Genomic DNA, 25,342 nt, shown 5'->3' on the forward strand with positions numbered 1-25,342 from the left:
CACGTCCGTGGTTGCCGTGCATAGTACACCCGTACGTTGTACCCTAAAAGCAGGACAGAGGATGGAATATCCGACCTCAGGCGCATCCCTAGGGTACGAATGGTGGTCCTCACACCCGCATACTTGCCAGTAAACAGCGAGTGCATCCGCACACTGACGATGGTGCCAAACCGCTGGAAGAAACGCCGGAGGAGTGCCTCGGGAAACTCCATGGGGGCCCCATGGACACTCACATACGTCATGGCACCGCTGCAATCTGATATAGACACAGATCCGGCGCCATTTGGCAGCTGCAAGGTACGTCCCTCATACCACCGGAGAAAGTCATGGTACGCCGCTTCTCCCACAAACTTGATAACCACACGGTGAGCAGTTACCAGCTCAACACCGTAGATTTCCATGACCGGGATACGAAGCATATCACACATGACCACCTCCACGACCGGATATCCTGCATGCCCAGTAAACTCCAAACCCACGGAGTTTACCCTCACAACAGGGGGAAGATGGCCGCCGATGTCAAAAGCGCCACGTCCACACCAGCCAGGAACAGCAGGGAGGGTTGAGACACCCACACCCCCTGCCGACGAAAACGGCAAACACCCCAAACTACCGGAGAGGCCAGGCGGCACATCCTCACCTCATGGCAGCTAGCATTGCACAGTTAGATTGTAGATATTAGAATGGCGAGAAGTAATGCGTGCAGCACATTAAGGATTGGTACCAGACACCTGTCAGAGGACATGTTTTTTAACTGGTTATTTGTAACTAGTTACAAGTTAGTAACTGCTCGCTGTACGGCAGCCGTAGGGTGAAGACGTGTCGTCTGAACACTCCGGCAGTTTGGGGAGGTTGCAGTTTTCGCCGGCAGGGGGTGTGGGGGTCTCTTACCCTCTCTGTCCAGTGTTGTTGCCTGGCTGCGTGCTGACGTGGCCGTTTTGACATGGGGGGCCTGGCCATTCCTCCTGTGTTGCGAGTAAATTCCGTGGGCCTGGAATTCTCGTGTAAGGCTGGTTATCCAGCCATTGAGTTAGTTATGTGCGACATGCTTCGTGTCCCGGTGGAAGCTGTGTATGGCGTTGAGCTTGTTACGGCCCACCGGGTGATTGTCAAGTTCGTGGGGGAGGAGGAGTATCGGGACTTTCTCCGGCGGAACGAGGGGCGTTCATTGCAGTTGCCGGATGGTGCCGGCTCCGTTACGATCTCGGACCGAAGTGGTGCCCTGACATATGTCAGTGTGCACGGTGCGCCCCTGGAGTTCCCTGAAGACCTTCTCCGGCGCTTCTTCGGCAGGTATGGTGTAGTCATCAGTGTGCGGGTGAACAAGCTGTCCTCGGGGAAGTATGCTGGGAAGCAGACGAACGTCCGTACATTAGGTATGCGCCTGCGGTCGGATATCCCATCTTCTGTCCGGCTGCTGGGCTACTACGTTCGGGTGTATTATGCCCGGCAGCCCCGTACTTGTTTCCGGTGTGGCCAGTTGGGGCATCAGGCTGCCGGGTGCTCTGAGACCCCTGCTGCACCCGTTAACTTATTCCGGGAGGAGGATTTCCCGCCGCTCCCTCAGGGCGTGGATTCCGGGGATGAAGTGGAGCAGGTCCCAGTCGCTGCTGATGCGGCCCTTCCTGCATCACCCGACATGCCCCCGGTGCTTGTTGTCCCTCAGCCGAGTGCGTCTGCGTCTTCCTCGACTTCTGCTGCTGCGCCTGGTCCTGCACCCTCGCCAGGTGTTCCGGCTGTGCTGGGTGTTGGGGGGGCTGCGGAGCATCCTGTTGTGTGCGGCCCGGTTCCCCATGTGGTTGAGGCTGCTGCAGTACTGCGACTGGCGTTGGTTCGCCCGGTTCGTGAGGGCCGTGGTTCTGGGTCCGCCTCCGGCTGTGAGGATGTGCGGCCAGTGCCCAAGCGTTCTAGGCGCTCTTTTACTGCTTGGGCTGATATGGAGGACTACGACGCGGGTGGTGCTTCGGGAGATGGTGTGGCGATTCCGGGTGCTTCGTGCTCTACGACGCTGGTGGTGGCTGATGTCCATGTGTCTGCTGTTGACGATGGTTGTGCGTCTAATTTACCTCCTGTTCTTTCTCCTGCAGAAGGTTCTATGCAGTGGGAGGTGGTTGCTCCTACGGGCGTGGATGGTGTGGGTCCTGGTGCGAGCCGAGGCATCAAGCTGGTGCTGAAGAAGGATGCCAAGCGTGAGGGGTCCCAGCAGGTACAACGTTCGGTGGTTGACGAGGGGCCTTGTGAGGCAGCTGAGGAGGCTCCCAGTGTGCTGCCCATTGCCCGGCCTCATGGGAAGGTGCCTCTCCCTCTCATCTTGGCCTCCGGAGTGGCGATTGATGCTGACCATCCGTTGAATTTTGAAATTGTTGACCGTGTGCGTCCTGATCCGTGGTGCCCTTCTACCATCTGGATTCGTCGGGCTAAGTGTTTTATTGTAGGTGTGCCAGAGTTAATGCCCGATCCTCGTACGCTCAATAGTGACCATGTTTCGGAGGACATTATGTTACTTTGGGAGGCGTACTGTATTCGCTTCCCGGCGGAAGAGTGGCCGGACAAGTATGAGATCTTTTCGTAGTCTGTGTGCTTGCTGTGTGTTTGGTGTGGTGTTGTGATGTTTTGTTGTATTTTTCTTTTGTTTTCTTGTGTTTTTGATGTCGGCCCTTCAAGGCCGGTGTTTAGTGACTTTGTATGGTTGTGTATTGATTTGTTTGTTTCTTGATGTACTTTGTTGTTTCATTCTTGGTCCTTCAGGCTAGTTGTTGTGTTTATGCCTGTTTTGTTTTCAGGTGTGCGTGTTTATTGTTATTGTTTATTTTGGCCTCGCCTTTTGTTTACGGGGCGGATGGCTTGGTGTGTTTTTTTTATTAATGTATTGATTTTATGTTGCTTTACCTGTTGTACGTGTTTGGACAGTATTGTGTTTGCACTGTTCTGTTTCCTGCTATGCCTCTTGTTGTATGTTTTGTTTTTCTGGAGGTGTTGTTTTGTACTGTGATTGCTGGATTGCCATTGTATTCTGTTTTGTGCTTTGATGTATGCTGTATTTTTCATGTTTTTCTTGTGTATGTGTTTTGTTGTGCTATGCTGTCAGCCCTTCTGGCCGGTGGTCTATTGTTTTCCTTTATGTATTCTGTATTTTTATTGTATTTAATTTGCATGCTCTGCATGTAAAAATAAAAATAAAAAAAATAAAAAAGTTACAAGTTAGTAACTAGTAACAAGAGATGATCTAGAAATTTGTTGTCCCCGTGGCACACTAGTAACACTCGCCCTGCACTTCGCGAAGCGATTTGGCCTGGGTTCGTATCCTGCAGCCCATCCTCCAAACAAAGACCCAAAAGTGATTCCATGCACCCGCCAATCCCCCCTGTTTATGATTGAAAAACGATTTACACACGACTCACAACTGATGACGTTCGAACACTTCCGGAACAAATGCTTCACTGACGAATTTTATTCGAACCACAACGCTGTAAATACTTCACCCACGTACTATAAACACAAATAATCGCCAATAGAACCTAAACAATTAACCTAACCTAACCTAACCTAACCTAACCTATGTCTATATACACACAATATGCTAATATATTATAATGTTAATTAATATTTGAGAAAATTTCAGTTTTGAATGGACAGCATATAAAAAATTATGAATGCGTCTGAGGGTCGACCGCTGGATGTAATGGACTTGAGTCGAGGACGGGTTGCAATCCTTAACTGTAGCCTCTGTTCACCCAGCAGTGAATGGGTACCTGGTTATTAAATGATTCAGGGGAAATTAAGATTAAGAACCTGCTCGAAACGCTATACTTGCTAATGTGTTACAAAAATGTAAGAACTCTTGTGTATATAAATACAAATAGAAATTAGGACGTCATACTAGACAGATACAAGATTAAAAGGCTAAGAAAGTAAATCAAATTAATTGCATCTTCAAAACAAGAGAAAGGCTTCTGGGCTGAGATATCTCCACAACAAACACCCGAGGCACACTGTCCACTTGATTGACAGTTGAGAGGCGGGACCAAAATGCCAAAGCTCATCCCCCGAAAGCACAACTAGGTGAGTACAACTACGTTACTACATCAGCAGAATAACGTCGGCCAAATACAGCAGAATGCAGCAAACATGGACCCAAACTTTTCGAGTGCTATATACATTCTATATGAGACCCATTCCTGAGTAGGTAGATAGCCCTAGGTCCATCTGGTTCCGGTACCTGGCCCAAGGCTTAAATCCCACTACTTGCTCCAAATAATAACTAATCAGTAATATTACTCCCCTTTAATATATCCAAAACCATCACAGCGTCACCGGGGCTCCTATAATCTCCACACTACATAAACTCTGCCGGACAGAAACAGTTGGGCACGTTTCCTTTCATCTGATGTCTCTGTTCACCCAGCAGTAAATAGGTACCAACGAGATAGACGACTGCTGTGGGGTGCATCCTGGGGAAAGGTCAGTAGTTGGACTAGGGAGACCTCGATAAGGCTAATTACAGGCTCCTTGCTCCCTACGAAGGGAATTATATCACAACGTTTCTGAGTAACTCTGTTCAGTACAGTTCTTTTCTTGCTACAAGTTATTTTTGTCACTAGAAATCATTCTCGTGTGAGCTGAAAGCATTGTCTCCTATGGTCACCTTTCACCCGTGTTCCAGTGCGATTTGGTTAGCTTTGCTTAAGGGCCATTAGTTAGTTTTTAAACGTTGTTCAATGTCAACAAATCTTTTTTGACTAGTTGTATATGAAAAGGGCTGCAATTGTTCCAAGCTTCAGTATTGCAGCCTAAATAGAAAGGGAGAATTTTTTTCAACGAATTTTAGACATTTTCAACCTCTATTTACGACTACAAGTTTCAAATGAAATAATTTCTATGACATTACCTTCTATCACATTAGCATATAATAAAGGATATGATTCAGCGGCTTTTCCAAAATATGTTTAGTTTTACTAATACAAATAGTCAAAGTTCCCCCCAAAATTATGCAAATATATCATGTTTATTACTATTATAAAATCAATAAATGAACTTAGGGAAAAAAAAGCTCGAATTACAATGTAGAAACATAAACTCTACATATAAGGTGAAAGTTTCATGTAAACTGAATAAAAAATGAAAGAGTTATAAGAACGTTTACATTACTTGAAAATAAATAAGTAAAAAATAAAGTCTAAGGTGCTGCCATCTGTGGCTGAGATTGACATCAACCAATTTCCTGCAAGATTGGCACCCTTACAGTTAGGCTTACGTGCGGTCAGGTGTATAAGTTTCATGCAAATCGTCCGATAAACAAATAAGAAAAAATACATGAAAAAAAATGTGTTATTTTTAACCAATTTTTGGGGGGATAAAACTAATTTTTAAATATTTTTATTATATGCTAGACATGATGTCAGTCGACACTTGTGCTTGATGTTAAATTTTTACCATTTTGGAAAATTTTTGACACATAATTACACGTTTTGACACATTATTGGCGCCTGACAGCTGAGTGGACAGCGCTTCGTATTCGTAGTCCTGAGGTTCCGGGTTTGATCCCCGGTGGATCCGGAGACAAATGGTCAAAAAGTTTCATTCACCCTGATGCCCCTGTTACCTAGCAGTAAAAATAGGTACCTGGGAGTTAGACAACTCCTACGGGCTGCTTCCCGGGGAGTGTGTAACAAAATGGAGGCCTGGTCGAGGACCGGGCCGCGGGGACGCTAAGCTCCGAAATCATCTCAAGATAACCTCAAGATAATTCAATATTTTTTTCTCCCTTCCTATTTATGCTACGATGCTGAGACTTGGACCAGATGAAACCTTTTTCATATACAAATCGTCAAAAAAGTTTGATTGAAATTAAACTAGTTTATATTTACTGCATACTTGGTTAGAATGCCCCCTTAAGTTAGGTTGGTTTAGGTTAACTAGATCATGGAGTTCAAGTTTGATAATGAGAAAGAATCGTACAAGCGGCTTTGCAACAACATGCCACGTAATCACCAACATAGGAAAGTTCACAACCTATTGTAACTTCTTGTATACAAATAAATAAATAAACAAGAAATAAACCCAAGTTATCGTACCAAAATGACGTCACCAAATTCGTCATTCTGTTTCCCGTTTGTAAACTGATACTGCGCTTTATCGGGTTACGTTCTGTAACCCGATAATATCCTGTATCCAAAGAACGGAAATGTAAGTAAAGAGCCCGTATTGCACGCCCGTTGATATTTGTTGATGGCCCTTTCTTCCAAGCTATCGATTTTGGCCGCTCACTTCCACCATACTTAGGTGATCCTTCTCGCAATCAGTTGTGCCGTTTGATTTGCTTGGTGCCGCCACGAACGGGTTGTTTATTACGTGTTCCATTTGTTCAAGTTCAAGTATGTTTATTGAGACAATAAAATACATTTCAAATGTACAGAGTAACTTAGGCTATCTCTTCCACAATGCGCCATATGCTCATCCTGTGACTTGATTGTTGCCGCCGGAAGTGGCTAGTTTATTGTGCACCCTATGCCCATCCTGTGAGCGGTAGCGCAAAAAGCATTACAGAGGGCACAAAAGGTCTTTATCAGACCTCATCTTAGATAATTACATAAACAATTTCATCTATCCTTTACACCTTATTTTTTGTAACATCTATTTCAAGAGCTATATATTTACAGTAAGTCGTTATACATTAATGGTAGGTCTTATCGCTAATACATAATTGTTTGACTAATGGAGATATTACAGTCATAGGGGAGCTGTTTTTTATTATTAGTCTTCACAATACTTGGTTTCTTAATCTCATATGTCGTTTATCTACTGGAAGCGAAATGTGGATACAGTGCAAGGATTTCAGGTAATTTATCCATGGTAATAAGATAGGTTGCCATATCATACAGCGTGAGCTTAGATTTATCTCTAAATGGCTCAATTTTACTACAATCCAAGATATAGTGTTCGAGTGTGTGTCCCTGTCTTTGTCCACACACTTTACACTTTACTTCATCTAGATCCCTATACAAGCCGAACTGCCAGAGATACTTGTAGCCAAGTTTTATTCGAGCTGTGCCAACATCTGTTAGTCTACTGACTTTGTTACTTGCCCCATACACATGTTTTACTTCACACATTTCATTGTGATAAACAATGGATCTGCTGGTTCCCGTTTGCACTGCTCTACTTTCTTCAAATCCATTTAGGAGTTCTCGTCTAATGACACTTTTAAGTGACCTATTTGACAACTTAAGTTTCCGTTCAAATACTGTCTTTATTTATTACAGCCTTAGCAAGGGCGTCAACTTTGTCATGTTCCTGCAGGCCAATATGAGAAGGAATCCACAACATTTTTACATTTACCCTCTTGCAAAGTATGCTTCTATATCTATGTCTGGCTTCTGAGACAAGCACGTTATTACTTGATTGCAAACTGTTTATTGCTAGTAGTGAGGAAAGAGAGTCGGACTGGAAGTGCAGTTGTCCTGACAATGGGCGATGGCTTGTACTTTGAGTGGGGAGTCCGTATAACAACTGGACCTCTATCCTTCAGACGGAACTATTTGCCTTGATCCTTGCACTGAAATGTGTACAAGTCTCCAAACTTGATACATTAATTGTAAGTGACTCCTTATCATCCTTAAATGCTCTCAACTCTTTAAGACATAACTTTAACATGCTCGTGTCCGAAGCTAGACACAAATACAACAAAATTATTAAGGATGGTAACAGAGTCCATTTCATGTGGTCTCCATCTCATGTTGGCCTCCGAATGCATGATAGAGCTGATAAGTTAGCCAAAGAATCTGCCTTTAAAGGAGCCGTTGAGTGTAACCTTGGATTGTCAATGAGCAATCTGAGAGCAGCAGTACACCGAGAACTTCAACAAGATCTTGTAGATCTGAGGCAAAGTGAAATTGACACCAGTAATTCCATCTATCATCATACTATCATGCAAGAGGAGCCACACATCTATGGTTCATCCAATAAAATCAACAGACTTCTAGATGTCACTACTGCTCGGCTTAGACTCGGTTACAAGTATCTCTGGGAATTCTCATTATCTGCTGATGTAGACCTGACCAAATGTAAACTGTGTCAACAAAATTATTCGCACCCCCTCCGTCACTATGTGATGGAGTGCGAAAAGATACGTAAATTCAGAGACAATTCTGTAACGAATGTTCCAACGATGTGTAAATATTTCATTCAAAATGATCTGCTACCAGAAATTTTAGCCAAATATCCCCAGTTTGCTAACTGTAGGTAGTAACTAAGTGATTGTAACCTATCCACCGCTGCCCACAGGATGGGGGGCGGTGTAACCTATCCACCGCTGCCCACTGGATGGGGGGCGGTGTGCAGGACAAACATATCAATTGTGACATTAGTTCTCCACATATGTCAGTTGCTTAATTTAGAACCTGTACTTGTGGTCGATCTCGAACCCATTGTTGATGTGATGACATACTGAATTTTGTAACTAGCTCATCAAGATTGTAACTTGCTTAGCTAAATGAAATGTGGTGTTCAGTCCCTGAGCCCATTATGTGCCTCTGTAACCCTTTCCACTACCGCCCACAAGATGGGTATAGGGTGCATAATAAATGAACTAAACTAACTAACTACTTCAGTATTGTCAATAATTTCGAGTGTGATTGATTGTTGCCGCCGAAGGCGGCTAGTTTATTGTGCACCCCATACTCATCCTGTGAGCGGTAGCGCAAAAGCATTGCAGAGGGCACAAAAGGTCTTTATCAGACCTCATCTTAGATTATTACATAAACAATTTCATCTATCCTTCACACCTTATAGTTACAATGTCAGCTAGTTACAGAGAAAGTGCGAAAGTTACATATGAATATCCATCCGGGATATACGTGGGGCGTATATCCGTACTTATATGCGTATGACGTATATACATACGTCGCCTCTTGACACCAGACACGTGGAGGAAGGATATTCCCCCCTCCCCCCCACCCACCTCCCGTTACTCATGGGGAAAATTATGCCCGCCTCCGCACAGAGCTTCCGACCGCACCAAGTCTTCACCCACGGTTAGTTCTTCAGCAGACTTGGTGTCGCGGGCACACGGTCAGATTCCTCGTCTCATTCCATAATTATCTTTATTAGTGAAATATGTAATTTTGCAGACATCTAATATGGCTTAATATTATATTTATAATCTAATATTAAAAATCTTATTTATGTACAAACTGTTTAATGTACCAATGCCTATACAGTTTTTGCAGAATTCTTGATAGAAGACGCCTGGGAAACAATGGTGGCGCAATACGCTACGCTGGCAGCCTTGACTGTGGTGCTGGTGCTTAGCCCTGGCTATACCCAAGAGTTTAGTGAAGAGCTGTGCCATACGGGTAATATGGAGGGCTTGTGCGAGTGCCAAGTGGACCATCCTGGCACCATACAGATCATATGCTCTTGCTCGCCTGGCCAGGTAAGGATACAGTTTCATAGTAAATTGTTCTCTTGTGTGGCAGTGGAAGTGTATTTTGTTGTATTGTGTGGTAGTGGAAGTGTATTTTGTTGTATTGTGTGGCAGTGGAAGTGTATTTTGTTGTATTGTGTGGTAGTGGAAGTGTATTTTGTTGTATTGTGTGGTAGTGGAAGTGTATTTTGTTGTATTGTGTGGTAGTGGAAGTGTATTTTGTTCTCTTGTGTGGCAGTGGAAGTGTATTTTGTTGTATTGTGTGGTAGTGGAAGTGTATTTTGTTGTATTGTGTGGCAGTGGAAGTGTATTTTGTTCTCTTGTGTGGCAGTGGAAGTGTATTTTGTTCTCTTGTGTGGCAGTGGAAGTGTATTTTGTTCTCTTGTGTGGCAGTGGAAGTGTATTTTGTTCTCTTGTGTGGCAGTGGAAGTGTATTTTGTTCTCTTGTGTGGCAGTGGAAGTGTATTTTGTTGTATTGTGTGGTAGTGGAAGTGTATTTTGTTGTATTGTGTGGTAGTGGAAGTGTATTTTGTTGTATTGTGTGGTAGTGGAAGTGTATTTTGTTGTATTGTGTGGCAGTGGAAGTGTATTTTGTTGTATTGTGTGGCAGTGGAAGTGTATTTTGTTCTCTTGTGTGGCAGTGGAAGTGTATTTTGTTCTCTTGTGTGGCAGTGGAAGTGTATTTTGTTCTCTTGTGTGGCAGTGGAAGTGTATTTTGTTCTCTTGTGTGGCAGTGGAAGTGTATTTTGTTCTCTTGTGTGGCAGTGGAAGTGTATTTTGTTGTATTGTGTGGTAGTGGAAGTGTATTTTGTTGTATTGTGTGGTAGTGGAAGTGTATTTTGTTGTATTGTGTGGCAGTGGAAGTGTATTTTGTTCTCTTGTGTGGCAGTGGAAGTGTATTTTGTTCTCTTGTGTGGCAGTGGAAGTGTATTTTGTTCTCTTGTGTGGCAGTGGAAGTGTATTTTGTTCTCTTGTGTGGCAGTGGAAGTGTATTTTGTTCTCTTGTGTGGCAGTGGAAGTGTATTTTGTTGTATTGTGTGGTAGTGGAAGTGTATTTTGTTGTATTGTGTGGTAGTGGAAGTGTATTTTGTTGTATTGTGTGGTAGTGGAAGTGTATTTTGTTGTATTGTGTGGCAGTGGAAGTGTATTTTGTTGTATTGTGTGGCAGTGGAAGTGTATTTTGTTCTCTTGTGTGGCAGTGGAAGTGTATTTTGTTGTATTGTGTGGTAGTGGAAGTGTATTTTGTTGTATTGTGTGGCAGTGGAAGTGTATTTTGTTGTATTGTGTGGCAGTGGAAGTGTATTTTGTTGTATTGTGTGGTAGTGGAAGTGTATTTTGTTGTATTGTGTGGTAGTGGAAGTGTATTTTGTTGTATTGTGTGGCAGTGGAAGTGTATTTTGTTGTATTGTGTGGTAGTGGAAGTGTATTTTGTTGTATTGTGTGGCAGTGGAAGTGTATTTTGTTGTATTGTGTGGTAGTGGAAGTGTATTTTGTTGTATTGTGTGGCAGTGGAAGTGTATGTTGTTGTATTGTGCAGCATCAGAAGTGTATGTTGTTGTATTGTGCAGCAGTAAAAGTGTATGTTGTTGTATTGTGCAGCATCAGAAGTGTATGTTGTTGTATTGTGCAGCAGTAAAAGTGTATTTTGTTGTATTGTGCAGCATCAGAAGTGTATGTTGTTGTATTGTGCAGCAGTAAAAGTGTATTTTGTTGTATTGTGCAGCATCAGAAGTGTATGTTGTTGTATTGTGCAGCAGTAAAAGTGTATTTTGTTGTATTGTGCAGCATCAGAAGTGTATGTTGTTGTATTGTGCAGCAGTAAAAGTGTATTTTGTTGTATTGTGCAGCATCAGAAGTGTATGTTGTTGTATTGTGCAGCAGTAAAAGTGTATGTTGTTGTATTGTGCAGCATCAGAAGTGTATGTTGTTGTATTGTGCAGCAGTAAAAGTGTATTTTGTTGTATTGTGCAGCATCAGAAGTGTATGTTGTTGTATTGTGCAGCAGTAAAAGTGTATTTTGTTGTATTGTATGGTGCAATAGAGGAAATGCATTTTACCTGAGTTTATATGAGTCACTGACACTAGTGGCCGCGACGAGGACAGGAAGTGTATTTTGTTGTATTGTGTGGCAGTTGAAGTGTATTTTGTTCAAATGTGTTGTAGTTTAAGTGTATTTTGTTCAAATGTGTTGTAGTTTAAGTGTATTTTGTTCAAATGTGTTGTAGTTTAAGTGTATTTTGTTCAAATGTGTTGTAGTGGAAGTGTATTTTGTTCAAATATGTTGTAGTGGAAGTGTATTTTGTTGTATTGTGTAGCAACGGAGGTATATTTTGTTGTATTGTGCAGCAGTGGAAGTGTATTTTGTTGTATTGTGTGGTAGTGTAAGTGTATTTTGTTGTATTGTGTGGTAGTGTAAGTGTATTTTGTTGTATTGTGTACTTACCTATCAGTGACTACGAGGGAGTGAGGTCAAGCTCTTTATGTCCCGCCTGCTAGCCTTGTTGCACCCGTTGTGTTTAAGCTAACTATTCTAACAATTACTATCTCTGTCGAACCTGTCCTAAAAATTGTGGATGGAGGTGGCTTCCACAACTTCTTCTCTTGGTGCATTCCACTTGTGGGCCACCCGTACAGGGTACGAGTACCTCTGTACATTCCACTTGTGGGTCCCCCGTACAGGGTACGAGTACCTCTGTACATTCCACTTGTGGGCCACCCGTACAGGGTACGAGTACCTCTGTACATTCCACTTGTGGGCCACCCGTACAGGGTACGAGTACCTCTGTACATTCCACTTGTGGGCCCCCCGTACAGGGTACGAGTACCTCTGTACATTCCACTTGTGGGCCACCCGTACAGGGTACGAGTACCTCTGTACATTCCACTTGTGGGCCCCCCGTACAGGGTACGAGTACCTCCGTACATTTCATCGACCTATTTGCATTTCCAGCTTCCATTTGTGTCCTCTTGTCCCACTTTTTTTTTTTTTTTTTTAAGATATATACAAGAGTTGTTACATTCTTGTACAGCCACTAGTACGCGTAGCGTTTCGGGCAAGTCCTTAATCCTATGGTCCCTGGAATACGATCCAGGGACCGCGAAGAATCGTTTTTTCATCCAAGTACACATTTTACTGTTGCGTTAAACAGAGGCTACAGTTAAGGAATTGCGCCCAGTAAATCCTCCCCGGCCAGGATACGAACCCATGACATAGCGCTCGCGGAACGCCAGGCGAGTGTCTTACCACTACACCACGGAGACTGCTCTCAGCTTAAAGAGGCTGTCATTACCCTGGAAACACAAACCGTAACTGTCTCTATTTTCCGCTTGTTACAACTTGTAATAAAGTTGTTACATCTTAGCTTAACGTGTTTATGACGTATTAGAACGTTGTTACAATTTGCTATATTGGTTGTTATAACTGGTTAGGAGGTGTTAAAACTTGTTTGAACGTTGTACCAACGTCGTAGTTTCGGTGTGTGTTTGGCGGAATACACACCTTGTCTATTCCCCTCAGTATCTTGTACACTGTTATAAGATTCTGCCAACTATACCAGTTTCAAGGATGCAACCCACAACAGTTGCCTAATTCTTGCTTACCTATTTACTGCGAAGTGAATAGAGGCAGCAATTGAAAGGAAACGTGTCCAATCGTTTCTGTCGTGGCCGGAAATCAAACCCGGGATCCTCGCCTTAGACCACCGTGGTGTTGTTTCATTGTTAGTTTGGCTCGGTCTAGCGTTGGATTGAAGACCTTTCCATCTTTGAAGGGTTTTTAAGGCTTTGACACTTTCTTACTGGCTTACCAATCACGTATATTATCGTGGTGAACACAGTACAGTACTACAGTATAATCTCTTTGATTGTGTACACTGGACATATACATCACCTCCGTCTGTGTTTGTTATACATCACCTCTCACTGTGTTTGTTATACATCACCTCTCACTGTGTGTGTTATACATCACCTCTCACTGTGTTTGTTATACATCACCTCTCACTGTGTGTGTTATATATCACCTCTCACTGTGTGTGTGTTATACATCACCTCTCACTGTGTGTGTTATACATCACCTCTCACTGTGTGTGTTATACATCACCTCTCACTGTGTGTGTTATACATCACCTCTCACTGTGTGTTTGTTATACATCACCTCTCACTGTGTTTGTTATACATCACCTCTCACTGTGTGTGTTATACATCACCTCTCACTGTGTGTGTTATACATCACCTCTCACTGTGTGTTTGTTATACATCACCTCTCACTGTGTGTGTTATACATCACCTCTCACTGTGTGTGTTATACATCACCTCTCACTGTGTGTGTTATACATCACCTCTCACTGTGTGTGTTATACATCACCTCTCACTGTGTTTGTTATACATCACCTCTCACTGTGTGTGTTATACATCACCTCTCACTGTGTGTGTTATACATCACCTCTCACTGTGTGTTTGTTATACATCACCTCTCACTGTGTGTGTTATACATCACCTCTCACTGTGTGTGTTATACATCACCTCTCACTGTGTGTGTTATACATCACCTCTCACTGTGTGTGTTATACATCACCTCTCACTGTGTTTGTTATACATCACCTCTCACTGTGTGTGTTATACATCACCTCTCACTGTGTGTGTTATACATCACCTCTCACTGTGTGTGTTATACATCACCTCTCACTGTGTGTGTTATACATCACCTCTCACTGTGTTTGTTATACATCACCTCTCACTGTGTGTGTTATACATCACCTCTCACTGTGTGTGTTATACATCACCTCTCACTGTGTGTGTTATACATCACCTCTCACTGTGTGTGTTATACATCACCTCTCACTGTGTTTGTTATATACCTAAATACTCACCTCCGTCGACTTGAAGCCTATACCAACAGGTATAGGTAGAAGCCGACATCTTTCTCTCCAAAACTCTAAGTCTCTACAATTCACGATGTCCTCTCCTCACTAAGCAAGTAACTCCCAAAAGATTAAACAACCCCTGGCTCACAAGTGGCTTACTTAAATCAATTAACAAGAAACACGAATATGAAAAAATATAGAATTGGCCTAGGTACAAAAGAAGAACTTAAGAGATACTCATCAATGCTTACCAATGTAATACGAAGAGCCAAAGCATCCTTTTATGAGAATAGGTTTAAAGAAGCAAAAGGAAATATAAAAATTACATAGAAAGCATCCGAGGGTCTAAACAACAATCACATAACAAGCAGATAAAACTCTCCAAAGATGGTTACATATTTGTAACAGACTTAGATATTGCAACTGAATTCAATAGCTTCTTTTCATCAATTGGTGCTAACCTTGCCAGAAAAATCCCAGAGACCCAAATACATGTTGCTACATATCTCATCGGCAGCTATCCTAACTCTACTCCTTTTACCGGTCAGCCCGACAGACATTATAGCCATAGTTCAATCACTTAAAACCACAGCTGGGAACGTTAATGAAATACGATCTATGATAAATAAGAGTGCTGTTCCTGCTCTTGCACTACCCACAGCTTTGCTATACAACAAATCTCTAGTATCATACTTTTCCTGATATCCTTAAAAAACAAGTGACGTCAGTTCATATAGGAGACGAGATAGCTGACAAAGCAATTACAGACCAATATCAAATCTACCCATACTTTCACAAATATTTGAAAAAATTATTTACAAACAGCTCTACTCCTACTTTGTAAAACTCAATATACTAAGTCCCTGTCAGTTTGGCTTCCGTTCCCAAAAAGTGTACCAATGATGCCATTATTAGCCTCCTTGATATAATCTTCTCAGCCCTTGACAAAAATGAGTTCCCAATTGGCCTTTTCATTGACCTGAGAAACACCTTTGATACTGTAAATCATAACTACCTCTTACTTAAACTTAATCACTATGGTATCCGAGGCCTTGCTCTGGACTATATTCGTTCCTCTCTCAGTGACAGACACCAATACATAGTCATCAATAGCATAACCTCCCTAACTATACCTTTGACAGTAGAGAGGTGTTACGGCCCTCTCGGGACGCAACGGGGTCCTTACTCTGATGTTAGAGGAAGATATATGTATCCGTTCCCAAGCCAGTAGTAGCTATCAAGGGATGAGATCCGTGACGCAAGTAACTTAAAGGGAGTAGGGAAAGAAAGTTAAGAACTTAATATTATAATTAGTACCATCACCGTTTAAATATATAAAATAGAAGAGTGCACAAGGGGGAGGGGTATTAACACTTTACAAGGGGATTAATCCACAAATTAGTCTTCTGCTGAAGACTCTGGATCCAGAAGCTAGGTGCTGAGTCCGCGGTGCTTTCTTCGTGGCCTCACGACGTGTCCTCTGAGAATGCCGAGCCTACCCGGGCCACAGGTCAGCCAAAACACAGGTCCACTGGGGGCACCGCCGTGGAGGCCGTCAACCACACGTCCAGCTGGTCTGCTGGCAGGTTCTGAGCCAACAAGGCTGGTACGGCCACTCCACGAACGATAAAAGGGGAACGCCCTAGACAGGAGCCTCGTGTGACAACACAAGTCACTCTCCTGTCTTCAGTACCCCAGTGGATGATCGTCTCCAACAGTCGGTCCCGGATAAATCCTTTTACTGCCACTCCACTGGCAGGCTAACACACCACAGTGTTCTTCCGGGGGGGCGACTTCTCAACAGCTGCAGCAAACTTCAAGGTATGGAGACTGGCTGCCTCGGGTAGACTGACTCGACTCCCACCACAGTAGTCCCAGGTCGACTCTGTAAGCAGACACGTCATCAATAACCGGGACACTAAAACACCTCACTTACGGGCTCGGGCACAAACACCTGACGTATCCAGTCCATAGATGGCGCTGTCGTTGGAGCACCACCTCACCAGAGGTCAGGAGCGGCGGTGTTGAGCGCTGAACCAGACTGGAAACTGGTCCTCGAGGCCAGTACACGCTGTCCTCACCAGGTGTCGTCGTCCGTTTGGCGGGGGTTTCGGGAGCTGACCCACAGATGGCGTGATTGTCACTGCTCCAGACTCGGACGCTGGATCCGGGTTCGTAACAAGAGGCCTCAGGGCAGCATCTTGGGACCTCTCCTATTTCTTATATACATTAATGACTTGCCAAATGTTTTCTAACATTCTTAAACCTATACTAGAGTTTAAGAAAGTTGACCCAATCGATTTGAGAATGGTCCAGGACGGACCGAAACGTCGTCGTCCCTTCACCTTCTAGTGTGTGGTCTGGTCAACATACTTTAGCCACGTTATTGTGATTCATCGCCTGCTAAAACCTATACTATTTGCAGACGATACTACCTTCATCTATCCTGACCCCAACCCCACCACACTAAATAATATTGTCAACAATGAATTAAAAAAAACTCCACTCGTGGATGTCATCTAACAAATTTACACTAAACATAGAAAAGACCTACTACATTTTAGTTGGCAGTAAATCGTCAAATCAGATTCAACTTCAGATAGACAATGACAGACATTACCAATAAAAATGAAGGGACGTTCCTTGGGCTATACTATAGACAAGAGACTGAACTTCAGTACCCACATACAACACATAGCTAAAAAAAAAGTCTCAACAACGGTAGGTATACTTCATAAAATCAGATATTATGTCCCCCACTCTGTTGTCCTCGCATTATACTACGCACTAATCTATCCCTATCTTACATACGGTATCTGTGCATGGGGTTCAACCACTGCAAATTACCTCAAGTCTATCACCACTCAGGACAACATCTGCTATCAGAACTGTAACAAACTCTGTCTTCAGACAACACACAGCCCCTCTATTTGAGTCCCTTAACATGCTAAAAATACACTCACTCCACACATTCTCATGTGCTATCTACATGTACAAAACCTTGTTCCTAAATGCTAATCTTCATCTCAAACTTTTCCTTGATATATGTAATAGAACCCATGAGCACCACACCAGAAATATCTCTTTCATATACCCAGAGTCAGATTAAATCTTTGCAAACACTCCATGCAAATAAAACGACCCAGTCTTTGGAACTCACTCTCTGATGAATTAAAAAATTGTCCAACCGATCCCCTGTTCAAAAGTAAAATTAAAAGGTACCAATTTCCTCCTCATAGTTTCCTACCTTGTGCTCCAAACTCACACTGTATCTTGTACTACCCACTTCCCCAATATTAGTACTTAAGACATATATATCCTTATCAGTGTAATCACCTCTGTCAATTTATGTTGTAGTTATTAGTTAACATAAAAACCTTGTTACACTATACCCTTTCATCTTACCTGATATGTTAGATTAAGGACCTGCCGGAAACGCTATGCGTGTTAGTGCCTTTGAATGAATGTAAAAATACCAATCTTACGTAATCTCACCAACCCATTGTACCTTCTTGCAAATAAATTATTATTATTATTATTATTATTATTATTATTATTATTATTATTATTATTATTATTATTATTATTATTATTATTATTATTATTATTATTATCATTATACACGTTACGCTTATATCGAGGTCCCTCCCCCTAGGGTCGAATTACTGACTATGCCCAGAATGCAACCCCACAAGCTGACTAACACCTGAGTACCTACTTGCTGCTAGGTGAACAGAGGCATTAGGTGATAGAAATACAATTTGTCAACTTGTATCAATATTTCGTAAATACCTTGCACGGTATAACGCCAATTATCGTTGCTTAGAATTTTCACATTACTTGAAGTTATAAGAATAACAACAGTTGGTGATTGCAGATAAATTAATGATCTCACAACTTTCATTCCAGCCTCTTACCATCTCCCCCAAGGCGACGGAAGGGCTTCCATATCATGTTACCAGCCTCATAGTTCACAACTGCACCGACTCCGTCACCATTACTCCAAAAGCCTTCGAATTTATGTACAACTTGGAAAGGATCACCTTCCAGTCCATCTCTCACCTCGCATTACAGCCCTCGAGTCTTCAGCTTCATCTCCTTTCTATAAACAATTTTACGCTTACGTTTGACTCTGTGTCAAGCTTATCACTGAAACAGAATGCCATCCAGCTCATTGATGATAATGGACTGAGACCAAAGAATATCATTATACGAAATACCTTCATTACAGACCTCAAAGAAATTGCAATAGAAGCTTCTCTCGGTACACTTCGACTAGAACACGTGACTTTATCCCAAACTCCAGCACCCAGAGCTATAAATGTTGGAGCCAAAGGTGCCTCAGTCTTCATTGATTTTCTGAATACCTCTTCCTATAAACTGAGTTCCGAATGGATTTTTGGAAATGTGTCACATCTTAGTATCGTTAACAGCAGCCTCACGCTGCTACCTAACGCCTTTGCTGGAGTGCACATGAAAGATGGTGCCCCGAGATCTCGACTTATCCTCCACAACAACACGTTTGGCGCCTCAGAGTGGCGGACGGCCAACACAAACACACCATCAGTCCCCTCACTGCCGACAAGATCACTAAACATTAACCTTCCCTACAGTGGCATTGTTGTTGATGCTTCAAGTAACTGGATCAGCTGTAAATGCCAGGATATTGCATGGCTTTTGGAGAGTCCCAAGACTATGCTGAAGAGACGAATTAGAAAGTCCCTCAAGTGTAGAGAGGGTGATATAGACAGGAGTCTGGCCACCTGTGATGCTCCATCACTCGACAGCCTCGCCTCAGGTGTTGCTCCCAGTCTTCTCCCTGCTGTGTGTGTTGGGCTCACTATGCTCTTTCTTAATTATTCTTGTTAGGAATTATTGTTTAATTAATTAATCAAAATATTATCTGTACAGTACATATATTTTATTATTTTGTTAGTAATAATTAATTACTTTGAATATTGTAAAATATATGTATCCCCCTACATAGCTATATTACTCCATTTACACGTGTTAATAAATAAAATAAACGAAACATGTTCCATTTGTTAATATACTACAATTCCTTCATTATTTTTGGAGGTGTATCCTTAATAGGGTTAAAATTCAGTAGCACAAGGCTGAATGTATCAGAAAAAGTTAACAATAAATACAGGCGGTCTGAGCTAAAATATAGATCAGGCAGCTGTATGCAAGTACATTAGGCTGTTATCATCCGTTTTTAAGAGGATGGGCCAAGCGACATTGTGCTTACACCATACGCTAGCAATTGGCTCTGAAGGACTTCGTGAAGTATCAACCTTCCAATTTGGCAGCCGGGTGCAGTGCTACTTGAAGTCAAAGACCTGTTGCCTAATTGCAAGCGACACTGCCGCTCTGAAGGCCGATAAGGCGATAGGAGAAAACGCTAAGGCATTCCGACTCGTCTGCCAGAATGAGTCTAGAGGTATCTTAATTATGGTATCTGTGCATGGGGTTCAACCACTGCAAACCACCTCAAGTCCATCATTACCAAGCAAAAATCTGCAATCAGAATAATAACAAATTCTGCTTTCAGTCAACACTCAGCCCCCTTGTTTAACTCCCTAAACATGCTAAACATAATCTCACTCCACAAATTCTCTTGTGTCAACTACATTTACAAAACCCTGCTCTTAAATGCAAATCCTGCTCTGAAACTCTCCCTGGACAGATGTAATAGGACCCATTATCACCACACCAGAAATAAATATCTCTTTGATATCCCCAGAGTCAAACTTAATTTGTGTAAACACTCTATGCAAATAAAGGGACCCAGTCTATGGAACTCACTCCCTATTGAATTGAAAAGCTGTTCAACTTTTGCATCATTCAAAAACAATACTAAAAAGTACCTAATTTCATCTTCATAGTTTTTTACCTTTTGCTTTAAAGCCAAATCTGTAACATGCTTGTGTCCTCAGCGGATGAAGAATGTGAGCGGGGAACATTACCCTTGGTCTCCATCCCATCTCTGCCTCCAGACGGGTGATAGAGCTGAATAGACGCCAAGGAAGCCAAGGAACGATATTACATTGTATTCTTACATTGTACGGTTATTTACGACATTGTATTCTTAATATTATCCTTATTACAGTTACTGGATGCCAGTTCCCTGCCGTCGATTTCACTTTGCTCCTGTTCTAAAAGATGTTATTGCAATAGCCCCTGCTATTGCATTGCTCTTCAACAAGTCACTTGAACTCCAAACCTTTAATGACATTCTAAAAAAAAGCAAGAGTAACCCCTGTCCACAAATGTGGTGATCTCACAGATGTTAACAACTACAGACCTATATCAATCCTGCCTAACTTGTCAAAAATATTCGAAAAACTAATCTACAAGCAGCTTTACTCTTTTCTAGCCAAACACAATATACTTAGCTCTTGTCAATATGGCTTCAGACCCAAAAAAAGCACTAACGATGCACTTATTAGTATGATTAACTTAATTCACGCAGCTCTTGATAAAAAGGAGTTTCCTGTTGGGTTATTTGTAGACCAGCGTAAGGCTTTTGACACTGTCAATCATCAAAACCTTCTTCTTAAATTACATCATTATGGAGTCAGAGGACACTCCCTGCAATACCTCAAATCTTATCTTACTGACAGGCTCCAGTATGTTTCTGTGAATAATACAATTTCTCCCACCCTACCCATCAACATTGGTGTTCCTCAGGGCAGCATACTTGGCCCTCTCCTCTTTCTCATCTACATTAATGACCTTCCAAATGCCTCCCAACACCTCAAACCAATTCTATTTGCTGACGACACAACCTTCATTTACTCCAGTCCTGACCCCCTTGCTCTAAATGCCACAGTAAATACTGAGCTAGAGAAAGTCCATCTTTGGCTAACTGCCAACAAACTCACCGTTAACATTGACAAAACGTTTTATATTCTGTTTGGCAATAAATCCTCTAATCAAATAAATCTCAAAATAAACAATACCCAAATTTGTAACAAATTAGATGGCAAATTCCTTGGCGTTCTCATCGACCACAAGCTGAATTTCCAGGGACACATTCTAAATATATCAAAAAAAGTTTCAAAAACTGTTGGCATTCTTTCTAAGATCAGATATTATGTACCCCGCCCTGCCCTGGTGACGCTCTATTACTCCCTCATCTATCCATATCTCAACTATGTATTTGTGCTTGGGGTTCTACTACCCAAAATCATTTACGTCCTCTAATTACCCAACACAAAGCTGCTATTAGGACAATAACCAACTCTGGCCCCAGACATCACTCGGTACCCTTACTCAAATCTCTGAATATGTTAGATATTAAGTCACTGCACATTCTCTCATGTGTATTATACATATATAAAACGCTGAACTGTAATGCCAATCCTGACCTCAAAAGCTTCATTGAAGGTTGTAACAGAACCCATGAGCACCACACCAGAAATAAATACAGTTTTGATATTCCTAGAGTACGACTTAATCAAACTAGAAATGCTCTACAAATCAAGGGACCCAGAATGTGGAATGACCTTCCCAACCATGTTAAAGACTGTACCTCTCTCAACCAGTTTAAGATAAAAACTAAACACTACCTAATAAATTCCCTGTAACCTACCTCACTCCTCTATTATCAACCCATGTCTGTTATTTTTTTTAATCAACACTGTTTGTCAACTATTGTATTTGTGCTGCTTTTTCAGTCATGTTCCCCCTTTTTTTATCTTTATTTGTATTTGTTCTCAACACTTTTTATTCTTTATGCTCAATTAGTATTAAGTTCTAGATATTAATGTTTTTCTTGCCCGAAACGCATTGCGTAATAGTGGCTTTAGGCATTGTATGTACTAGCTCTATCTATATATCAATCCATTAATGTAACATCACTTGTATGTATGTACCTTACCTGAATAAACATATTTATTTATTTATTTATTTATATTGTTTCTATGTAAACAAGAGCATTTAAATCGTTTATTTTGTTTGTAGACTCCTACTGTTCGTGTAACATGCCCTAAGTGTATTGTTATTTTGATTCCTTTCTCTTTCCCTGTTCATTTTGCCAATTTGTTCCCCCACAAACACATAATTTTTATTTCTAAGACAATAAATGGGACAGAAATAACCAATAACAACAAGAACAAAACAATCAACAAAGACAATCTTGGATCATAATCATAATTACATTACCGAATCTTTAAGAATTTACAGGCGGTAATTGGTAATTATTCCTCGCCTACGGTAATTAGGAGGAAGGATATCTAATGCTTCAATTTGCAGGTGCTCTGTGGAGCGATTGAACCATCAATTCTCGGGCGCTGAACGATGCTTGTTATCTGCAAATGATTCAGATTGAACGCTCGTTAATAACAAAGTTAATTGAACTATTTTTCAGTTTTCTTTTAAATATATTGAAGACTTTTATCGTTGTTTAAAATACAATGATTACTGTCTAATAATAATGATTTTGTGTATGTGAAAATGTGTGCATTGTATAATTATGTTTGTATAAATATATATGTATTATGAATGTGCTAATACAAACACACACACACATCAAGATATCACATAAAGATATGTGGATAATTAAGACAGGTGAAGATATACAGAAACTACAGGACGACCTCGACAAACTGGAGGAATAGTCTAGAAAATGGCTACTAAAGTTCAACTCAGGAAAGAGTAAATTAATGAAATTAGGCGAAGGGAGCAGAAGGCTGAACACAAGGTACCTTCTGGGAGGTGAAATCCTGCAAGAGTCAGATAGAGAGAAAGATCTGGGGGTTGATATCACACCGAACATGTCCCCAGAGGCCCACATTAAAAGGATATCATCAGCGGCATATGCTAGACTGGCCAACATAAGAACTGCCTTTAGAAACTTGTGTAAGAAATCGTTGAGGACCTTGTATGCCACTTATGTCAGACCAATCCTGGAGTATGAAGCTCCAGCCTGGAGTCCATACCTAGTTAAACACAAGACAAAGTTAGAGAAGTCAGAACAAACAATACTACCCATTAGCCTGCGCTGCGTGGCATATGCCATCCATGTAAACACAGACCAAGACGCCTGCCACGCTTGGGTCGCTGCTAATCTTGCACAATTATAAGTAAACAACTTCTAATTTAACCATGACGGGGAGCGGACACCTGCTGCTCCTGGGGACTGCCAGGTAATGGAAGGCCATTATTGACCTTTGGGTCACGACGCTGTCATCTGGCACTCCTCTCCCACGGCCAACTTTTCCATATGTTGGGCCCCTGATAGCTTAGGGCCACAGGCACGTTTGTAACAAACTAGCTGTTGTAGGAATGACCCAGAATGTTTTATCTACGCATGGGAGAATGGGAAGCTGGACCCACGTGTGGTGACCCGGGAGCATCCCCTGGGGAGATTGGCGGTGAAAATAATTGCCGCCTTTGTTCACAGTTTCGTATAATGAATTATTTTACAGAATTCACTTATCTAGAGAAATTAGTGTTCATTCAAATTGTATAATATTCCTGGTTATAGTATCAAGAATAATATAGTACCAGAATAATGAGTTAAGTCACCATCAGTGACGTCACTAGCGGGACTAGACGTGGAGGCGGAAGGATTTGGGCGACCTTAGGTCACGAAGGCCACCAAAGCTCCATATTTTTGGTATTTTCTCAAAGGTCAAATAGCCATTTTGTAAACGGAAATAGCTCTTCCCTAGATGCTTGTGTAATTAACGTCAGTTAAAAGAATTCAACCAATCTGGATCATTCAGTGCAACAGAGATTAGTTGTTAATCTTAAACACCTAGGAGCAATGTAGTAAAGCCAAGCGTAAGGATACAGATCTGGGCGTCTGGGTAGAGAAGCATGTGGGAAGGACAGTGTGGGATCCGGAGCAACACAGGGAAGGTATCCACTCCACCTCTTCCCAGGACCTTAGCACTAACATCTAGATGGTCGCCAAAAAGGTAGAGTTGCTGTAAGAGTGTTGATATAGGGAATAGGTCAACTCATTGCCGAAGTAGGAAGTGTTCAGGTTAGGGAGTGCATTGATTTACATTTTGTTTGGTTTTTGAATGAACCATTTAGCTATTAAATGGTCTTTTTTATTAATTTCCATTTTGTATAATTTATGTGGATGGTCCCGTGCCACGTGGGTAGCCGGAGAGGCAGAGTGGAGTTGGGCGCCGACTCTAACACCGAATCTGAATTCATTATTCCCTTTGATTGTTAATTAATTCCACACTTACGGATATCCAAGTCATATATTACTAGTGGGGATCATGCCCCAAAGTTTATTGATTAGCATGATCGATCCAGACCTTGATCATTGCTCAGTGTTACTGGTCTGGTGGTGGCAGCTAAGGCGATTCTAGAGTTTTGTTAGAAGTCTATTTCACGTCATATGGGTTGTAGAATCTTATGTCGGTCAATCGTCTTAAGACCACGTGGCGTGGGGTCGGCTCAAGTAACAGTTTTGGGGTCCCTTGGTAGAGAGAGCTAAAGTAGAATACGGGTGCAGAGAGGAGTAGAGAACGAATTACGAAGAACAGAATGGACACCGATGTTACACGTTGACAGTGGTTTGTTTCTTTCTCAGTTCTCCGGTTGGCTCATCGGGTAGGAAATGGTGTCTGGCGCCAGCTGGGTCTTAAGGCGCCGGGAGTTTGGTGGTCTTTGTGAACCTCTGGTGTGTCCTGGCTCTGTGGTGTGTCCTGGCTCTGTGGTGGGCCCTGGCTCTGTGGTGGGCCCTGGCTCTGTGGTGGGCCCTGGCTCTGTGGTGGGCCCTGGCTCTGTGGTGGGCCCTGGCTCTGTGGTGGGCCCTGGCTCTGTGGTGGGCCCTGGCTCTGTGGTGGGCCCTGGCTCTGTGGTGGGCCCTGGCTCTGTGGTGGGCCCTGGCTCTGTGGTGGGCCCTGGCTCTGTGGTGTGTCCTGGCTCTGTGGTGTGTCCTGGCTCTGTGGTGGGCCCTGGCTCTGTGGTGGGCCCTGGCTCTGTGGTGGGCCCTGGCTCTGTGGTGGGCCCTGGCTCTGTGGTGGGCCCTGGCTCTGTGGTGGGCCCTGGCTCTGTGGTGGGCCCTGGCTCTGTGGTGGGCCCT

At 42.5% G+C, this 25,342-nt stretch overlaps 1 protein-coding gene across 1 annotated transcript; it reads left to right on the top strand.

The window, feature by feature from the left end:
* The first annotated feature begins 99 nt into the window (after positions 1–99).
* LOC138357876 (uncharacterized) lies at positions 100–19,322 on the top strand. Its single transcript, XM_069315039.1, has 4 exons — positions 100–365; positions 9,002–9,069; positions 9,219–9,433; positions 18,196–19,322. Exons 1-4 carry the CDS (start codon positions 100–102, stop codon positions 19,153–19,155), a joined length of 1,509 nt encoding a protein of 502 aa, XP_069171140.1. The 3' UTR covers positions 19,156–19,322.
* The last annotated feature ends 6,020 nt before the right edge of the window (positions 19,323–25,342 follow it).

This window comes from Procambarus clarkii, chromosome 80, assembly GCF_040958095.1.
Source record: "Procambarus clarkii isolate CNS0578487 chromosome 80, FALCON_Pclarkii_2.0, whole genome shotgun sequence".
Taxonomy (NCBI): Eukaryota; Metazoa; Arthropoda; class Malacostraca; order Decapoda; family Cambaridae; genus Procambarus; species Procambarus clarkii.

Bases quoted from the DNA above. Each gene is read 5' to 3' on its own strand.
- LOC138357876 (XM_069315039.1), top strand. From the start codon at position 100: ATGGTGGTCCTCACACCCGCATACTTGCCAGTAAACAGCGAGTGCATC. The intron at 9,070-9,218 runs GTCAGATTCCTC...ATGCCTATACAG, and splicing joins CTTGGTGTCGCGGGCACACG to TTTTTGCAGAATTCTTGATA. The intron at 9,434-18,195 runs GTAAGGATACAG...CTTTCATTCCAG, and splicing joins GCTCTTGCTCGCCTGGCCAG to CCTCTTACCATCTCCCCCAA.